General features: G+C 39.0%; 2 protein-coding genes across 2 annotated transcripts in view; both read right to left on the bottom strand.

The window, feature by feature from the left end:
• The window catches only part of LOC127363979 (cerebellin-1-like), a 41,035-nt gene extending 30,779 nt beyond the window's left edge, over positions 1 to 10,256 (bottom strand). The window contains exon 1 of the mRNA XM_051401007.1: positions 9,981 to 10,256. Coding sequence (XP_051256967.1) covers positions 9,981 to 10,242 — 262 coding nt within the window. The 5' untranslated portion in view covers positions 10,243 to 10,256. The remainder of the gene's footprint in view (positions 1 to 9,980) is intronic.
• A 5,314-nt stretch (positions 10,257 to 15,570) lies between these two features.
• On the bottom strand, positions 15,571 to 18,007 carry LOC127363983 (complement C1q tumor necrosis factor-related protein 3-like). Its single transcript, XM_051401016.1, has 5 exons — positions 17,996 to 18,007; positions 17,769 to 17,862; positions 16,633 to 16,803; positions 16,369 to 16,497; positions 15,571 to 16,164 (listed from the first exon to the last, which is right to left on the bottom strand). The coding sequence occupies exons 2-5, from the start codon at positions 17,827 to 17,829 to the stop codon at positions 15,884 to 15,886; spliced, it is 642 nt and encodes a 213-aa protein (XP_051256976.1). The 5' UTR covers positions 17,830 to 17,862; positions 17,996 to 18,007; the 3' UTR covers positions 15,571 to 15,883.
• Between the last annotated feature and the right edge of the window lie 2,572 nt (positions 18,008 to 20,579).

The following is a 20,579-nucleotide window of genomic DNA, read 5'->3' as shown; positions in this document are numbered from 1 at the left end:
TTAAAGAACATAAATATAGAATCTGCTTTTCAGTTATTACACAATAAAGCAGCACACTTCATATCAAAGATCATTGAATTGATTCTATATGGGTTTCCACTTTTTCATACACATTTAAAATCATCCACTTTTTGGAATCTGTTTTGTGTTTTTGTTGAAAATGTTTGTTGAAAAGCAATGAATACAGAATACATGCTAAAAAGTTGAACTTACAGAGTTAGTTGAACTAACAGAGTTAAAAAAATAATGGCATAAGGATACTTACCTGTCAGAAGTTGAATTAATCTGTGATCATCTGTTGATCCTTTTCTGAGAAACCACCTGTGATCGATTAGTTATGCCTGCAGAGGTTGAAAGGGGGAGATCTCGGGCCACAATGCTTCATTCTGAATGAAGCTGCCAGAAGAGAAGCATCGTGTCCATACGTTTCATTCATTCACTCCCCTTTTCAGGGCGCACCATCTTGGAGGCACCGCTGGGATGAATGTGACGAGGGCTAGCTGTCCCAGATAGAGGTCCCCGATCATCATTCAACCCTCCACATCTACAGCCGAGGTGGACAAGAGTGTGTGGTGGTTCATCAACTGCGGAGAGAGACTTGCATGCAATCTGAGGTCAACCACGGGTACCAGGAGAGCTGCGTTGTCTAATCTGCAGGGAGAAGGTTCTTCATCACACAGAGGTCCACGGGTCAGAGATTGGAAATGGATTCTTCGGAGCTAGAGGACTTAAAACTAGAAACTGGTGGAGCTCTGTATACACTAACAAGAGACACGTTGATTGAACTTTGTGATTTTCTAACGATTGCTGGTCCCACCTGTGAAAAGGTATCAGGTAAAAGTCGCTCCTCTCTCATCTCACATGTCACAAGCCACTTAGAGAGAGAAGAGTTAAAAGGACTTGGGGGATGGCAGAACTACTGCTGTTGAGAGATAAAATCGTCAAGTTTCAACAGGCTGCTCAAAATAGTGCAACAGAACATGTGGCCTCAAATGAAAACTGACAGACCTGGTGAAAGAGCAGGTTATTCAGCCTTCAGAAACAGAGCAGTTAAAAAAAGAGATAGACACTACAAATAGCATTAGCGTTATCCCTACAAGAGAAACAAAGTCAAGTCAGCGGAGCCAAGACATCAGTCAGTGGGGAAGCTAGCAGTGCTAAACAAGAACACGCCCCTGCCCAACTGACCCCCCAACCTTGTCTCTCACTTCTGTGGAACAGAGAATTCAAAATAGCAGGCCAGATTGTTGAGCAAGGACAAAGAGACAAGCTTACCTTCTCCAGTCTAGCACATCAAATTGAGCAAGGCATTAGCAAGGGATTTCCTGAAATAGAAATAGTTGATGCAGTGATCAGAGTAATAGCACCAGGATTACAATTACGCAGCAACCTTGAGGGAAAAAACAATCTTACTTTACCTACCTTGAGAAGAATCCTCAGATCTCATTACCAAGGAAAGGGGGCAACAGAACTGTACAAGCAACTTACCTCAGAGGTCCAAAGTAATAAGGAAACCCCACAAAACTTCCTGATCCGTGCCCTAGACTTGAGGCAAAAAATCCTGTTTGCTTCACAGGAAGCAGAATCTGGTCTCAGATATGATCCTGTCCAGAGCATGTTTCTCCATATCGTCCTGACAGGCCTGCAGAATGACAGCATCAGGAGCGACCTCCAGCCATATCTGCAACAAACAACAACAAGTGATGAGCTGCTCATTGAGAAACTCAACATTGCTTGTGCAAACGAAGCAGAGAGACAAAATAAAAATAAACTACTTATCCAACATCGGCCAACCACTGTGCACGCAGCTCAGTCTCATGACACACCTGCAGATAAAAAATTAAAAACCCAAATCTGGAACACACCAGCAAATTCAGCCAGATGTACTAAATGAACTGAAAGAAATGCGGACTGAAATGGCACTGCTGAAAAATCTTGGTGCTGAAGTTGCACAAATTAGAGAGTCAATTCAACAGCCTAACCCAGCACAGACACAGTATCTTGCCACACCTGTAGCACAGGATACCCCCCCCCCCTCCCCCCCAACCCCCCCCCCCGGCCCGGGGGGGAGGGGAAAATAAAAAAAATTCCCCCCACCACCTTTGGGGGGGGTTCCTTGCCCGGAGGGAAAAAAAAAAAAAAAAAAAACCCCCCCCCCAATTAAAAAAAAAAAAAAAAAAATAAAAAAAAAAAAAAAAAAAAAAAAAAAAAAAAAAAAAACCATAAAAAAAAAAAAAAAATAAAAAAAAAAAAAAAAAAAAAAAAAAAAAAAAAAAAAAAAAAAAAAAAAAGAACAGGACATGCCGTATGAGGGCTTCATTGAGGTCACTTTTGGATTAGCTGCAGATAGAGCCGACCCCAAAGAACCTGTTGTCCCCATGCTAGTAATGAAAGGTGGACGTCTTTCACAGCCCATCCTAGGCTTTAATGTCATTAAGCAAATAATAAAAACTTGCACAATAGGAGAACCAGATGTTATGAGAACAGAGCAGTTGCATGAGACATTGAGAACAGCTTTCCCTTGCCTTCAGAAAGAAAATGTTACAGCCTTCATTGATCTGGTGACTGTGGGACAGTCATGTGACTATGTTGTGAAAACAACTAGAGAGAAAGTCATTGTACCCAAACACACATCTGTTCAAATAGACTGTAAGGTACAGACACGGCCACTGAAAAAAGACACTACACTTCTCTTTGAGCCTGACATAAATCCTCAGTGGGCTGAAGGCCTAGAGTTTAGTGATAAAACTCAGAAGTGGTGTTTCACCTTACATTGTTCTCGATGTGCAAAATCCCACTGACCATGATATTGAGTTGTCAGGAAGAACTGTTGTGGGCACCGTGCAGCAAGTTCAGGCTGTGTATCCAGCCACAGTGTTCGAGAGACCCAATCATCCTCCTCCAGTGTCGGTGAGTCAAGTGAATGCAGAAAGTGAGCAAAGTACCGACATTCCATGGACTCCACCAATTAACTTGAGTCATCTGAGTGAACCTGAAAGATTAATAGCACAGAACATGCTCCGAGGAGAGTGCTCCTCTTTTTCTAAATCAGATGATGACATTGGATGTATTGAGAAGCTGAAGTTGAGCATATCATTGAAGGACATGGATCCTGTAGCACGCACTTACCTGTCAGTACCAAATCCACTATATAAAGAGATGAAAGACTATTTGCACAACTTTATTGCACAGGGATGGGTGAAGAAGTCCAACTCATCGTATGCCACACCTGTTGTCTGTGTAAGGAAAAAAGATGGCTGCCTACATCTTTGCATAGATTACAGGGAACTAAACAAAAAGACTTACCCGGACAGACAGCCAATCCCTCGAGTGCAGGACATCCTTGACAGTCTTGGTGGCCACTCATGGTTTTCACTGTTAGACCAAGAAAAGGCCTAACATCAGGGCTTTATGGATGAAGACAGCAGGCCTTTGACTGCATTTGTGACTCTGTGGGGTCTGTATGAATGGATAAGGATTCCATTCGGGCTGATAAATGCACCCACAGCCTTTCAACGCTGCATGGAAGAGTGTCTGGAAGAGGTGCGAGACAACATCTGTATCCCCTACTCGGATGACACCCTTGTGTACAGTCAGTCATTTGAGGACCATGTGAATCATGTCAGAAAGGTGCTCCAGCTGTTGAGAAAACATGGGATCAAGTTAAAACCCAGTAAGTGTGAATTACTCAAACATGAAGTCCGCTATTTGGGAAGAATCGTCTCAGCAGAAGGCAGCAAAATTGATCCAGCTGACACTATTGCTGTGAGAGTTTTGAAAGACAAGAGACCAAACAATGCAGGTGAGCTACGAGCCATAATGGGCTTGTTAAGCTATTACAGACAATACATACAGAATTTCTCCCGCATCGCAGGACTACTTTATAACTTGCTAAAAGGAATGCCAGAAGACAACAATGTGCCACGACACAGGACTAGCATAAGACAAGTTACAGGCAAAACTCAGGGAAATTGGAATTCCTTGCCTTGAAGTGGGCAGTCACAGATAAATTCAGAGACTATCTGTACTATGCTCCTACTTTTACTGTGTTTAGTGATAATAATCCACTCACTTATGTCCTGTCAAGTGCCAAGCTCAACGCAACCGGATGCAGATGGGTAGCAGAGCTTGCAGACTTTCAATTTACTATCAGGTACTGACCAGGTAAAGAAAATGTGGATGCTGACAGTCTGTCAAGAATGCCTGTAAACATTGAAGAGATGATGACACAGTGTACTGAAGAGTTGGCATCAGATTGTGTGGCAGCAACAACCAAAGCTGTTGAGTCTCAAGACACCAGCTCACCAGGGGTCTGCCCAGTACAGTGTACAGCAGTAAATGAAGCGACACACAAAGCATTCTCAGCTGCTGAGATTCAACAAGCACAGCAAGATGACAAGAACATTGGTTCAGTAATGCAGTGTAAACTGACAGACAACAAGCCATCAGGACATGGACTTAACACCTTCAGTATGCAAAGTAAGTGTCTGCTGCATGAATGGGAAAGACTCCATTTTGACGAAGATGGCATTCTTCACAGGAAGCCATCAAGGCATTGTATCGTACAACATCACTGATCAGAGACAGATTCTTCTGGCCGTACATGCAAAAGGAGATTGAACATTATGTGAATATGTACTTGCCTGAAACAAAAGACACCATGCAAAGAAACACGGGCTCCTCTTACCAGCATCGTTACCACACAGCCATTTGAACTAGTGTCAATAGATTTTCTCCACTTAGACAAGTGTAAAGGTGGATACGAATACATATTGATAATAGTTGATCACTTCACTCGTTTTGCACAGGCCCATGCTACAGCCTCCAAGTCTACCAAAACAATTGCTGATCGCATATTCAACGATTATGCCCTGAGGTTTGGACTGCCGACGCGGATTCACCATGATCGAGGCGGCGAATTTGAGAACCAGCTCTTTGCCCAGCTGAAAAAGAACTGTGGTGTATTAGGGTCGCGGGCGACACCATATCACCCACAAGGGAATGGCCAAGTCGAGCGTTTTAATCGAACACTGTTACAAAGACACTCACAGATAAACAGAAGACAAACTGGAAAGAATCCTTGAACAAGTTGATCTATGCATATAACTGCACATGATGTGAGGTAAAAGGCTTGTCCCCTTTTCACCTTCTATTTGGAAGGTCCCCAAGGTTACCTATTGATCTCCTGTTTGGACTCACCTCAGAGACAGGAAAAACAGACCATCGAGCATACATGGAGAAATGGAAACGAGAAATGTAGGAAGCATATGGAATAGTACAAGAGAATGCAAAGAAGTCAACCGAGAGAAGCAACTGACATTGTGATGTAAAAGTGAGAAGTTCAGTGTTTTGCCCAGGTGACCGCGTCCTTGTGAGAAATCTGACACCTAGAGGAGGCACTGGAAAACTGCGTAATCACTGGGAAGAGAACATTCATGTTTTAACACGCCAGGTTGGAGAAGACATCCCAGTCTATGAAGTTAAACCCGAGCAGGGAAGAGGAAGGTCAAGAGTCATACATCGCAATCTGTTGCTACCGTGTGATCACTTACCCTTAGAGATCCAGCCAAAAGAGTCATCCAAGCAAAAGAAAAGACTAACAAAGTCAGCCACAGAAAATGCAAATCTGGAAGAGGAAGAAGAACATGATGAATGTGAGTACTAGCCAGTAAAGCCAGTATCTATCAAGCCAGTAATACAGTCTCAAGTGCCCAGCGCGGAAACGACCATGGAGCATGCTGATACACAAGAGGATGACCAGGAAACTTCAGTGTTGAGCACTGATGAGCCAGTGTTTGAAGAAAGACTCCTAACAAACACAAATGAGCCTGAGATATAGCAGGAGAATGGGCTGCAAGAAGAAGGTGATCAGAGTGAGGATCTACTACCAGTGGGAGAAACACAGGACGAGATTCCAGATTCCCCAGATCCAGATTCAGGTGAGGACGACAGGGAACAAAGACATGACTTGCAGAGGAGAGATAGAAGAGCTCCTAAAATCTTCACCTATGACCAACTTGGGACTCCAACATGTTATAGTGCAGCACATGCAAATGAAATGCTTTACCAGTATCAGCCTGTACTATATAGAGAAGTTCAGCCAATGTGGACAAATCTGTATCAAATTTACCTGTACTTATGCAGAGATATTAGGCATGACACAGGTGTGGACTGGTCAGTACAGAAAGAGACTGTTTAACTGAAGAGAAAATATCACGAAATTGAGTAGGGTCATGTATAAGCAGTTCATCTATACTTATCGTTATGTTGAGGACTCTTGGTTCATGAACGTTGAGATGTCGGGATGACATCTAATTAAGCTGGGGAGTGTGTGATAGAATGATTTTATGTAAAAAAAAAAAAAAAACAGTTGTTTAAAAAGCAATGAATACAGAATACATGCTAAAAAGTTTAACTAACAGAGTTAAAAACTAATGGCATAAGGATACTTACCTGTCAAAGAAGTTTAATTAACAGAGTTGAAAATTAATGGCATAAGGATACTTACCTGTCAGAAGTTGAATTAATCAGTGATCATCCGTTGATCCCTTTGTGAGAAACCACCTGTGATCGATTAGTTATGCCTGCAGTGGTTGAAAGGGGGAGCTCTGCCTTATTCTGAATGAAGCTGCCAAAAGAGAAGCATCGTGTCCATACGTTTCATTCATTCAGTCCCCTTTTTAGGTATAGAATGTTCAGAGTATTTATAGAGTTGATGTTATTGGCAGGGTAAAATATGTTCAATATGATGTTTTGTTGATGTGCCGATTGAGTGTGGTGTTTTGGGCATTAATGTTCGGGTTTTTGAGTGGCGCTAATTGAGATGCTAATTTGCAGCAAGCTAAACTCTGACCGGCACAGCGCGTCACGTGATCACAGGCACAGCGCATATTGTGTTTATAACTGACTGATTATGTGTATGTTTAGTAAGGGATGTTTTTGTTTATAGTGTTAATTAACTGTCAAAAGGCTTAAATTGCTTAATATTAGATATTATTTGGTTTATTGCAATTACATATCATTTTGATATTTGAAATATTGTTTATTGATTATCTGAATATTTTATGTTTTTCTAATCTGATACTATTTGTAAGTATAATTTTGTAAGTATAATTTTGTAAATAATAAATTCTGAATGAAGCTTCCAGAAGAGAAGCATCGTGTCCATACGTTTCATTCATTCACTTCCCTTTTCAGGGCGCAACAATAACATCACATTTGGCAGTTAACTTTGTTATCTTGTTTCAAATCATCTGTTTACTGTTTCAGTGGATGTGCAATGAGGACATTTATTGGCAATCAATTAACCTTTGATATCTTGATATCTATATTGAAATTATGTATTTGATAGTTTTCAGGTAATACACCCCTAAGTGAACAGCTGTGTTTACTACTGTGGAAGAGACCAGTGTTATGATCCCTACCAAGCAGCTGTATTTACACAAAATGCCCAAATTTAATTTACATTATACATTGGACACTTTATTTATAACTGGTTCGTCAATTTTCATGGCTACTGCATAAGGTAATTCTTGATTTCAAAGTCCAGTACTTTTTAAAGAACATAAATATAGAATCTGCTTTTCAGTTATTACACAATAAAGCAGCAAACTTCATAACATTGATCATTAAATTGATTCTATATGGGTTTCCACTTTTTCATACACATTTAAAATCATCCACTTTTCTTAATCTCTTTTGTGTTTGGTTGAAAATGTTTGTTGTATCTGTTCTCTGAGTGTGCAGACATGCATTTTTTATCATCTTACAAATGTGAAGAAAAATCCACTCACAACTTTCTTAGAATTTTGATTCTGACTCAGGATCGCCCTCTGCTTTTGGAAGAGCTGAAAAGCTTTTATGCTTCCATTTATGTTTTAAATCCAATATGTAAATTTAAATGATTCACATCACATAATTGTTTGTTCCATTTTTATTATGATCTTTTGATCCAGCTAGAGTTTTGAACTCTTCATGTTGTAAAATATGAAAATAAAAGGATTGAGAATTGGTTTTATAAAGAAATAGCAAACCACATACACCACTTTTACATTCTCATCTTTTAGGATTTCATAAAAAAAACAAATACGTTTCAAAAATGCTTTTAAGATGCAACAAAAGAGTTTGACTTTATTGATTTTGAAGAGAAAAACAAGATAAGTAGACAGTAGATAATTAAGTATTAGCTCTCAGATGAGGTTTTATTATTAATTCTGATCTAACTTTCCAGATAACACACTGTCACATAGTCTGTAATCTGTTTAATAGTTACTTGTACATATCCAAGTTGTACAAAGGACACTTAAAGCAGCTATAATAATAGGAATCAATTAAAAGTGAACATAGCATTTGAATACTCTTCTGTTACAGAAATTTTAAAACTGTAATGACAAATAAATCATATCTTTATTCACTGTTCAAACCTGACTGACCAGAAAACCACTGAAGGTGGTAATGAAATTGTCTCCCCAAACATGTGTATTTGCACCTAAGCGCACATACACCTGGTCCCCTTGCTGCAGCTGCAAGAACACTGCATTGCCACCGTTATCAGCCACGTCATGTGATGTTGCGTAATCATAGGTCGTCACAACACCCTCGTTGTTCTTCATGAGGGTTAGAGCACTTGCCCGTGATGCTCCAGCATGATTAAAGAAGGTGAAGTAGTAAATGCCTGGAACAGGTGCAGTGAATATACCTGTGGAAACAGCATTTTATTCAAAGATTTGACACAGCTTTATGGAAGTCCTTGAATCCTTTTTGGATAGTGTTTTCGGACCTTGGTGGAATACACTGAAAGTGTTCTCTTCATTTACATCATGCAGTAATCAGATCTTTCTATCACATAATCAACACAATACATGTTTAAAATAAAAACATTCACAGATCACTGATTTCCTGAAATTCCTGCTATATCTCACAGTAAACATTAATTTACTCCATTTCAAAATGCATGTATGTTTTTTTCTTTATTAAAATCATTTATTTATATTTCAAGTATTTCCATAATTACTCTTATTATGTTTCCCTTTTTTTGATAGGATTACAAAATTTCCTCCAACAGACTTCTCAGGCTGTTATTCTCAGAGAAACCTCACAATTTCAATCAAAAAAGGAAATGTCATTATTTTTGCTAGTATTTGGTCATAAACTAAAAAACAATTGATGATGGCCCTAGATGAAAAGTTAAGGGATCAGTATTATTACAGTTCATCCTCTGGGAATCTCTGTACCTTATTTACTCCAAATGAAAAGTCAGAGGATGATGAAAGTCTATCAGATCCATCCTCTGCATCCGGTAGCGTCTGTGTAAAATGTCCTATCCTCATAGCAATTCATCTCCTGGTTATCTCGATGGTGTATTGACATATACTGACCAACACTATCAGACTTGAAGCCATTCTGATAGCATAGGTAAAATTTATTCTGTATTTAGATTATAGTGGAACGGAGAAGGACCCAGTGGAAGTTATTAAAAAGAATTTGCTCCCTTTGCTTTTTTGCCTTTTTTTGTCACATTTCCTGTAATTTTCACTTTATCCTGACAGCAGTACATGAGACAGAAAATCTGTGAAAAAAAATCTGCTTCCTCTGGCTTGTTCCAGCGCTCCTAATGCCATTTACAACCAACAACAACCAATCAGAGTCAAGAAAGCGACTGTTGAGTTACGTATTTATTTGTAAATTAAGAAATTATAGAAAAAGTCTTTACTTACCAGTGAATTGACTGTAGGCATTGCCAATGTTTGTTTTAACAACTCTGTAGACTAAAGTTGTATCTGTATTGTAGGGTCCAAAGTTTCTTCTCCCTTCTGCTGCTGCACTGAACACTACCATGGTTCTTTCTGTGTAAAGCAAAACATTGTGATCACAGTGTTTTGAAAATGTACTTCTACACTGTTATATTGTGTTCATTCTGACACCCAAAAGAATTCTCCAATAAAGTCTTAAAATGAATCAGGGCAAAAGATTCACTTTACCTTTGCTCTTCAGTTCAAGAATCTGATTTTCACTGTCCTTCAGTCTGGTTTCACTGTCCTTCAGTCTGGTTTCAGCATCCTTCAGCCTGGTTTCACCGTCCTTCAGTCTGGTTTCCATAACTCTCTGTTTTTCTGTCATGGCACCAAACTCTTTCAGGAAATCCCACATGTCTGGAAAGCATGACTGTGTTTTACTAGTTCTTTCTGTTTCAGGAACATCAACATCATCCTGGGCCAAAACCAGGCTGCAGTATAGCAGCATAGACAATACAATATTAAAATTCATCTTCCAAGTTGATTCAGTGTCGTTCAGTCACCTAAACTCTGAGTGATATGATCCCCCTGGCTGCTTTTATGTTGTTATAAAGGCTCTGTTATTTTTTAATATCACATTTGGCAGTTCTTATCTTGTTGCAAATTATCTGTTTACTGTTTCAGTGGATGTGCAGAGAGAACATTTACTGGCAGTCAATTAACCTTTGATATCTTGATATCTATATTGAAATTATGTATTTGATAGTTTTCAGGTTATACACCCCTAAGTGAACAGCTGTGTTTACTACTGTGGTAGAGACCACTAATATGATCCCTACCAAGCAGCTGTATTTATCAAAGTTTTACACAAAATGCTCAGATTTTATTTACATTATACATTGGACACTTTATTAGGGACTGAGCCAGCGACCGCTGGAGGTCCCCATTGTTTTTGCTCGATTTTCTTACCTATTCATTTTTAGCCCCCTTCGACTGCATTTTTGCCCCCCTGAACATATACGAAAAGTCAATTTTATTTGGCAAAGTTGTCAGGCCTGGTAAAAATGGGGATATTCTATGCGTCGCTTTCGGGTTGGCCACTAGGTGGCGCTACTATCATAAAAGTGAGTTTAGGCTAATAACTTCTGCATAGTTTGTCACACATTCATAAACCTTGTATCCACGCGTTGTGAATGGAGCTGAATCTCCCCATATAAGCCCCGCCCACTTCCGCCTTCCACATATAATTTTTTTTCGTTAGAGCACGAAATGTCCTTAAACTACTTTTTTGTGTTCCTCCCACACGTTTTGTCCAATCCGCATGAAATTTTTCACCTAGAACCTGGGGACCACCCTGGCAAAAAGAGTAATTTGAACATTTTTGAAATTTCAAAAAATAAGAACGCTGTAAAATTCCAACTTCCTGTAGATTTTTCGTCAAAAAGGAAGTGGACCATTTCTCCACATTGGTATGTCCGATTGACACCAAACTTGGGTCCAAGCATCGTGCACAATTTCTCTGCTCTGGTGGCATGGTAAATCACTGTGCGGAGACCGTAATAGTTATGAATATGAAATTCACAGGGCACGTGTAGAGTGGGGCCTGAAGCTCACATACCAAAAATCGCGTTTGTCGTGTGTGTAGCGCCCCGTACAGGATAAAAAAAACAGCAGCCCCGGCGCCACGTTTCACCGATATGTAGGAAAGTCACTGCATCTACTACTACTACTGCATCAGGTAATCTTGTTTTCAAATTCCAGGATTATTTACAGAACATAAACCTAGAATCTGCTTTTCAGTCATTACACAATAAAGCAGCACACTTAATATATATAATTTAATTGATCCTATATGGGTTTTCACTTTTTCATACACATTTAAAATCATCCACTTTTTTGAGTCTCTTTTGTCTTTGTTTCAAAATGTTTGTGGTATCTGTTCTGTGTGTGCAGACATGCATTTTTCATCATCTTACAAATGTGAAGAAACATCCACTCACAACGTTCTTAGAATTTTGATTCTGTCTCAGGAGTGCCACCTGCATATGGAAGAGCAGGAAAGTATTACAACCACACCCTGTCACCCTATATGTATCTGTTCTTTTTAATTTTCATTGGGTGTTTTGTGTTTCTGCTTTTATGTTTCCATTTATGTTTTAAATCCAATATGTACATTGAAGTGATTCACTGCACAGGCTTGGCACAGCAGAGGGTGCTGTTCAATACCCTACCAGTTGCCTCAAGACACACAAAATGTGTCGTTTAAGGTTTGTTGGAAATCTGTAATGCAGAGGTCAGAATCATTAGTGGAAACACACATTCAAAATTCATTCACTTCTCACTCTAACTTATAGTTTGTTCCATTTCTATGCTTTAATAATCTATAATGTAAAAGGTGCAAATAAAAGGATCGAGAATCAGTTTCAAGGAAAAATAGCAAAGCACACAGCATGTACACCATTTTTACATTCTTATGTTTTAGGATTTAATACAAAACCCCCAAAAGAGGTTTGTTGTATTGGTTTTGAGGAGAAGAAAGAATAAAGAAGGAGACCATCTGGGATAATGTTACTGTAGTTTCGACTGCACTGCTCTGGTCCAGGACTGGTTCATTACAAGATTGGGTGATCTATAGTATCATTCATATTTCCTTTTCTTTCTATACTGAACATATTGAACTGAAATCTGTGTAACATCAAAGTCAGAGTTCGAAAACATATTGCAAATTGTGTACTTAAATTCTTTCAAGGTTACCACAAGGTATTCCCAAGAATTGTAGCGTTCACTATTATTTACAGGAATGTTGCTATGGAGCTCTTTGCGATACAGGATATATCTGGTACAAAAACTCACGAACAAGTGTGTTTCAATGCTTGAGCCTTTTAATTATCAATTATGCATGATGGAAAAAAGACTGCAGAATAAAGTTGTGCAAAAGCCATTCTTTTCATAACCATTCAATCTGCTATCAACAGCACAAAGCTTAAGAAGCAGCTCCTGTTTATGTTGCTTGTCTCTTCTTTCCTTAAGTAGCATTACAGCGATAGCAAAGAAATTAAGATTTGATGTGAGATATAGAGCCTTCAGGTTACGTATGAGACACAAAGACAGATGAGTGCATATACACACAGTAGACACAAACAAACATCCTCCACCGTCTGTGCTTTTGACAGATCCTTCATGCCTCTGTGTTTGTCCAGGAATCAGCAGAATGTCATGGTACAAACATATCTGTAACTGTCTAATGAATCCCAGTATGTTTTACCTGTGAGAACCAAAGATAGAGGACTTAGCAAAACCAAAGCCTGACACAGTAATGAGACATTAATGGGCCTCATGAAAGAACAAACAACAAACAAACACATTTTGTCTTACTTTTGTTCGTATCCATGAGTTGTTCTTATCTCATTGGAGCCACTCTGTACCACAGCCCTACTCTGTTCGAAGGACATACCCTGCACAGAGGCTGGATATGGCTGAAAGGCCTCACAGCATTTATACAGTGGGTATAGACAGAGAGACAGAGTGACTGCCAGGATTCAGGAGACAATGCAAATTATGGATACAAAGAGTGTGAGTCAATACAAGCAAAATAAACAAAATGACTAAAGAAACGTTCTGCACTCAAATCATCAGGATTACCTCCACCTCTTCCCAAGTTTCGAATGTAAGTAAGTTGTGAATACAGAAGTCATGACATGTACGCGGATTACTGGGACCATGATGGTTTCCTGAAGGCAAATAAAAAAGTGAGGGTAATGTTAATGTTAACTGCATTGCGTTGTCTTAGTACTTGTACTTTGTGCAATGACAATGAAGTTGAATCTAATCTAATCTAGTGATATTCTGAAAAAAACACATCTACTGACCATTTGTAGGTGCATCTGTCCCATATCCACTCCCTGAATCTGGAAGAGTTGAACCGTTTGTCATACAGTAGCAGTTATTGACTTTGGCTGTCAGATTATTTAGTATCTAGACAAATTAATAGGGTTTTTCTCTTTCTGTAGATGATATTCATGTGTCAAACAAGTAGACAACATAACAAGTGTAATGCTCTTTAGTAAAAACCTGAAGGGAGATAGATGGCGGACTTGGGCAACTGTATATCACCATATTCTTGGAAGGCTGCATGAGTTTGTAACGACTGCAGTGTCACTATGGTTGAATAAGTTAAAGATCGTTGCGAGCAAGACGAACAAGCTGGTTCGCAGGTTGCTGGTGCTCTGTGTTAGTTCATAGCAGCAGGTTAAAGGACAATTCCGGCGCAAAATGAACCTGGGGTTAATAACACATGTGTACCGAGTACTGGGATATGTTTTCATTCTAATCGCACGTGACCAGTTTTAGCACAAACCGCTATTTACCGTATAACGCTAGTCAACGGGGCACCGACTAAATTGAAAAGAAAGCTATTTCTATACCACTAACAAGGCTCAAAATAGCACCACACTTACACGGTAGCATAATGAGGGCCCCTACCTGTAAACTGAAGCATTGATAACTTTGTAAGTGTACAGACAGTTTGTTTAGAACAACAGTAGCGTTCACGCAGGCGGGCGCCATCTTGGGAAAACAGTCGTGACCAGTCCAACTCTCTGAGATGTGACTTGAACGCACCATCTCACGTGAACTCACGTTGTTGCCGAAAGAAAGCACTGAGCGCAACAGAGACTACCAGTCTACTAGTGCTTCCACAGGATACACACTGAAGAGATGGCGGATTATTCAACCGAATTTGAAGACATCGACAACGAACCCTTTCAGTTTGATGGACGTCCTTATCTTTTCGAGCCGGATTATACAGACGAAGAGCTGCAGGAGCTCCATGAAAGGGCTACGAGAGAGAGAGAGCTACCGGTAGTCAATGCCGCAACACAGCCTTGTACTTCGGGAAACTGGTGGTGTACCTGCGGACATTGTGAAGCTATGGCCATCGAAGAGGAGTGCCTGTGTTGCGTGGGACCTGTTGTGTCGCGACACCCAAGAGACGCAGTGTTTTGTACAGTGTGAAGATTTCCCCTCTCTGACAAACAGAGCTGTGCTCGAAACTTTTTTCCATGTCCCGAAAATAAATTGGAGGCGGCGACCCATACCGGAGGGACCAGATGGACAGTTATCCACTGAGTAAGTACACTAGACGAGTTATGTTTTACATCGGTGCGATTATTTCTGATATATTGAGCAAATTCGACTGGTCGCGTGACTGTTTTCCCAAGATGGCGCCCGCCTGTATACGTGAACACTACTGTTGTTCTAAACTATCTTTTTACTAAACTGTCTGTAGACTTACAAAGTTCTCAATGCTTCGGTTTACAAGTAGGGGCCCTCATTATGCTACCGTGTAAGTGTGGTGCTATTTTGAGTCTTGTTAGTGGTATAAAAACAGCTTTCTTTTCAAGTTACTCTGTGCTCCATTGACTAGCGTTATAAGCTAATTAGCGGTTTGTGCTAAAACTGGTCACGTGCGATTAGAATGAAAACATATCCCAGAATCCGGACCAACTCGGTACACATGTGTATTACACATTTTATGTTATTACAGGCTTGGCACAGCAGAGGGTGCTGTTTATTCCCCTACCAATTGCCTCAAGACACACAAAATGTGTCCTTTAAGGTTTGTTGGAAATCTGTAATGCAGAGGTCAGAATCATTGGTCACTTCTCACTTTAACTTATTGATAATTGTTTGTTCCATTTTTATTATGATCTATTTATCCAGCTAGAGTTTTGAACTCTTCATGTTGTAAAATATGCAAATAAAAGGATTGAGAATTAGTTTTATGGAGATTAGCAAACCACATACACCACTTTTACATTCTCATGTTTCAGAATGCTTTTAAGATGCAACAAAAGAGTTTGACTTTATTGATTTTGAAGAGAAAAACAAGATAAGTGGATAGTAGATAATTAACAAGTATAAGTACAAGTATATTATTAATTCTGATCTAACTTTCCAGATAACACACTGTAACATAGTCTGTAATCTGTTTAATAGTTACTTGTACACATCCAAGTTGTACAAAGGGCACTTAAAGCAGCTGTAATAATAGGAATCAATTAAAAGTGAATAATAATAATTTCAGATCTGTTAAAAGAAATTAGAAATTGTAACTGTAATGACAAATAAATCATTTCTTTATTCCCTGTTCAAACCTGACTGACCAGAAAACCACTGAAGGTGGTCAAGTACTGCATTCCCCACACATGTGCATTTGCACGTAAGCGCAAATACACCTGGTCCCCTTGCTTCAGCTGCAAGAACACTGCATTGCCACCGTTATCAGCCCCGTCATGTGATGTTCTGTGATCAGCGGTCCTGACAACATCCTCGTTGTTCTTCATGAGGGTTAGAAAAACTTCCTGTGATCCAGCGGCATGATAAAAGAAGGTGAAGTAGTAAATTCCTGGAACAGGTGCAGCGAAGATACCTGTGGAAACAGCATTTTATTCCAACATCTGACACAGCTTAATGGAAGTCCTTGAATCCTTTTTGGGGAGTGTTTTCGGACCTTGGTGGTATACACTTAAAGTGCTCTCTCTATTTACATAATGCAGTAATCACATCTTTCTTATCATAGAATCAACACAATACATGTTTGAAATAAAAAAATTAAAGTACATGATATACTCACCAGTGGATGGACTGTAGGCATTGCCAATGTTAGTTTTCACTGCTTTGAAGACTAAAGTTGTATCTGTATTGAAGGGTCCAATGTGTCCACTCCCTTCTGCTGCTGCACTGAACACTACCATGTTTTTTTCTGTGTAAGGCAAAACATTGTGATCACATTATTTTTTAAATGTATTTCTACACTGTTATACTGTGTTTATTCTGATACCCAAAAGAATTCTCCACTGAAGTCTTAAAAATAATCAGGGCAAAAGTTTCACTTTACCTTTTTTCTTCAGTTCAAGAATCTGGTTTTCACTCTCCTTCAGTCTGATTTCACCATCCTTCAGCCTGGTTTCACTGTCCTTCAGTCTGGATTCACTGTCCGTCAGTCTGGTTTCTATAACTTTCTGTTTTTCTTTCATGGCACCAAACTCTTTCAGGAAATCACACGAGTCTGAAAAGCATGATTGTGTTTCACTAGTTCTTTCTGTTTCTGGAACATTAACATCATCCTGGGCCAAAATCAGGCTGCAGTATAGCAGCATAGACAATACAATGGTAAAATTAATCTTCCAAGTTGATTCATTGTCATTCGGTCACCTAAACTCTGACTGATATGATCCCTAGCAAGCAGCTGTATTTATCAAACATTTCCAAAAATGCCCAGATGTATTTACATTATACATTGGACACTATCAATAATGGGTTCTTCAAGTTAAGTTAGGTAATCTTCTTTTAAATATCCAGGACTATTTAAACAATATGCTCTGCTTTTCAATCATACACAATAAAGAAGTACACTACAAAATTCTATATGGGTTTTGTTTCCACTTTTTCATACACATTTAAAATCATCCACTTTTTATGAATCTCTTTTTGTCGAAAATGTAAAGAAAAAAAAAACTTTCTTGAATTTTTGATTCTGTCTCAGGACCGCCTTCTGCTTTTGGAAGAGATAGACAGTTTGATACAACAGTAAGTGACTTTTGCTGAAAAAACTAGACTCTATATCTCTGTCTATCTATTTCTCTCTTAAACACAATAAGAAGATTTACTTTATTAATCCGCTATTGGAGAAATTCTTTGAAATGTTTTTTATTTTACAATCACACACAGACCTTAACATACAATCATGCACACGCAGGGCTGATGGACATGCAAATGTAGAAAGACAGATAGTGGAGTGATGGGCTGCCACATTAGCAGCACCCCAGGAGCAGTTAGGGGTTGGGTGCCTTTCTCAAGGGCACCTCGGCAGTGCATGGGAGGTGAAACTGTCACCTCTCCACACTCCACACTCCATACTATGGTCTGTGCTGGACTTTAACCAGCGCCCAAGCCAAGTCCCCACAAACTGAGCTACTGAGCCCCAGATATTCAGAGTACTCATACAAACACTGCCTAAACACTCACACTCACCATCACCACGAGTCAGAGCCATCATGGCAACAACAAGTACAGACACAGCTAGCATCTTCATGGTGAAGTTGATGCAGATGTCAAAGATGATGACCTTCAATAAAAAGAAACATATATTAATAAGACTTGTATTGGGAGAAACTATGACTCTTAGTGACTGTAAACCCATTAAAGAAAGGACAGAAAATATTAAGTATTGATCTCAAACCTGTTGCAGAATTACCTACTGTTCTTCCTTCTCAGTGAAAGTCTGGCTCTTATATACAGTTGATTGTGCCATCCTGCCATCCCAGAACCAGGAACTGAGGATACGCATGCTGACAATGCACACACAAAATGCCAAGAGGAATGTACATGATGGCAATAACCAAACATAATTTCTGTATTTGTCTAGTGATAGAGTTTGCTGAGTCTAGTGAAGCAATATAATATTCAGTAATTTCCCACACATCGAGTTCCTTCAGGAACAGAAGTATAAGAATTACACACAGAAGAGGCTTTACAAGTTTATTGACATAACTAAGAACATAGTTACCTTATTAAGAATGGCAAACTAAAAGAATGTGTGTCTTTTCCAAAAAGTTGTAAGACCATGAGCCTCCACAACAGTTTAATTCACAAGAGGAGTCAAACATAAAAGCAGCTGAAAAACATTTTCTCCATAAAATATGATTCAGTTCCACCAGTGACATATTGGTGGTGTGTGACTACTGCTGTAGAGGTACAAGATACAGGCATACATACATACTAGAACTGCGACAAAGGTCTGTTCATTAAATTAATTGTTTCAAGCAAGCAGTTATGCATAACACAGCTCATTGCTCTGAATGTAAGTTGACTTTTTTATGTGATTTCACAGCAATATTTACTGTGCATATGAACATTTCATCAGAATAAAGTTACATGTAAATGTGTCTTTTCTGTGTGTGTTTGTACGGTAATAAAGAGTGCTCATGCATTTAGGGATCTTCATTGTAAATTGTTCAATTCAATGCTACAGCATACTAAGCAAACACTCAATCACATATTTACACGCCTCTGTGGCGTGTTATAGGCCATTGTATTTAGTAAGATTATTTTTTTCAGACTCACGGGCAGTGCTCAAGTGTGCATATGTGTTAATATTGATTCAGGGCGTCAATGAAGATGAGTGTGTATACTCATCCAACACCATCTGATAAACAAAGATGAAATTAAACAAGAACAGTAGACATTCTGGCTCGTTTTGTCTTACCATGAGTCAGATGACTGAGTTTTGTCAACATGTGTACAGTGGACGGACTGGTTTTAGATGTGTTATCTTTCCATAAGGGCTGGAGGTGTGATGAGGTGTCTAAACAGAGGAGGAATGTAGTTACAGGGTATGTGAACCCCACCTGGCCTCACTGTGAGCGCCTTACTTTGATGACATTTTTAATTTTATTTCTTCTCTGTGTGTTAATGCACTGGATGATTGGATGAAAAACAATATGGCACAGCATATAGAGAAAAAGAGATCAATTAGGAGCTGAATGATGTGAGCTGGAAAAAGAAACCTTGTGGCCTCAACCTCTTTTTAGCAGGCCCTACTCTTCTGTCCAAAAGGAAACTTTACAGAGAGTAAAGACATGTTTTTATAGAAACAATGTATCAAATGACAATTTTAAAATCTGCAGTAAATTAAAAAGGTAAACAAGATGTGTTAAACTCTTGTCACACAATTTATTTCTGAGTATACAATATTGGAAACAAACAGCTTTCTTTTTTCTTTTTAATATTATTCAGTAAGCTAAAAATTTATCATTTAACCTTTTGGATAAAGCTTCAGTCAGACATAAGTGGTGTATTTACCTAAATATTGATTCTGTAGCCCATCATAGGAGGAAATTAAGTCATTCAATGTTGACATTTGAGTGACCAGAAAACCACTGAAAGTATATAGTGGTTATATCCCCAAGCCGTGAGCTCATACACGCAGCACAAACACTGCATTTCATCCAGTATCAGCTGTGTTAAAGTTTAAACTGTGGTTATGGGTCAGGGCCATCAGCTGGTTCAGCATGATAGAAGATGCTAAAGTAAGGCGGTGACGATACCTTTGGAAATAACAGTGAATGTTTAACAAAAATGATTGGCCTTAAATGTTTCGAGCAGATCAAATTCATCCAAGAAAATGTATATTTATAGATTTTTATCTATTTTAGTAGTGATGCATTTATTTATTTGATATTTCACTTTGTTTTTTGGGTGAAAAATGAGTCATACAGTCTAGATTTATTAACTTTAGTGTTACACAATGTTTATCTAGTTTTGAATGCTTGGCTGCTTATTGTTGAGACCATTTCAGATCAATATATATTAGTTGAGAGTATTATTGGTGCTAGTGCTTTCATTCTGTTCTTCACAACTTTGATAATGGACAGGTACCATCATTCTCAAGCCCAATCTAAACCTGTAGGTGTGTGAGTTTTATGTGATGTTATACCTGTAAATGGACTGCCGAGGTTTGTGCTGTTTAGTGGATCAAAGTTGTGTCTATGTTGATGGGTCCAATGGTTATAATCAGTATTATCTTCATACTTGCACACTTAAAAGAACAAAACATGTATTAAATCAGTCAATATACCTTTTGCTGTTGAGCTGCCTGGTTTTAGTGTCTTTCAGCATAGTTTCTATAGCTCCCTGTTTTTCTTTTCATGGCAACAAACTCTTTCTGAGGAGTCGGGGCAGATCCATAAAGAAATATTTTGTGACACATTACCAAGCTAAAGGCTAAATTCAAGACACAGCAGAAAAACACAAGCAGACAAATGGAAAGCTTTTATCTGGGTT

Source organism: Dicentrarchus labrax, unplaced genomic scaffold (assembly GCF_905237075.1).
Source record: "Dicentrarchus labrax unplaced genomic scaffold, dlabrax2021, whole genome shotgun sequence".
NCBI classification, from domain to species: domain Eukaryota; kingdom Metazoa; phylum Chordata; class Actinopteri; family Moronidae; genus Dicentrarchus; species Dicentrarchus labrax.
Note: the sequence above shows the minus strand (reverse complement) of the source record. Positions and strands in the feature narration are given on the sequence as shown.

Bases quoted from the DNA above. Each gene is read 5' to 3' on its own strand.
- LOC127363983 (XM_051401016.1), bottom strand. From the start codon at position 17,829: ATGAAGATGCTAGCTGTGTCTGTACTTGTTGTTGCCATGATGGCTCTG. The intron at 16,804-17,768 runs GTGAGTGTGAGT...CATGCTTTTCAG, and splicing joins GGCTCTGACTCGTGGTGATG to ACTCGTGTGATTTCCTGAAA. The intron at 16,498-16,632 runs GTAAAGTGAAAC...TGCCTTACACAG, and splicing joins TCTTGAACTGAAGAAAAAAG to AAAAAAACATGGTAGTGTTC.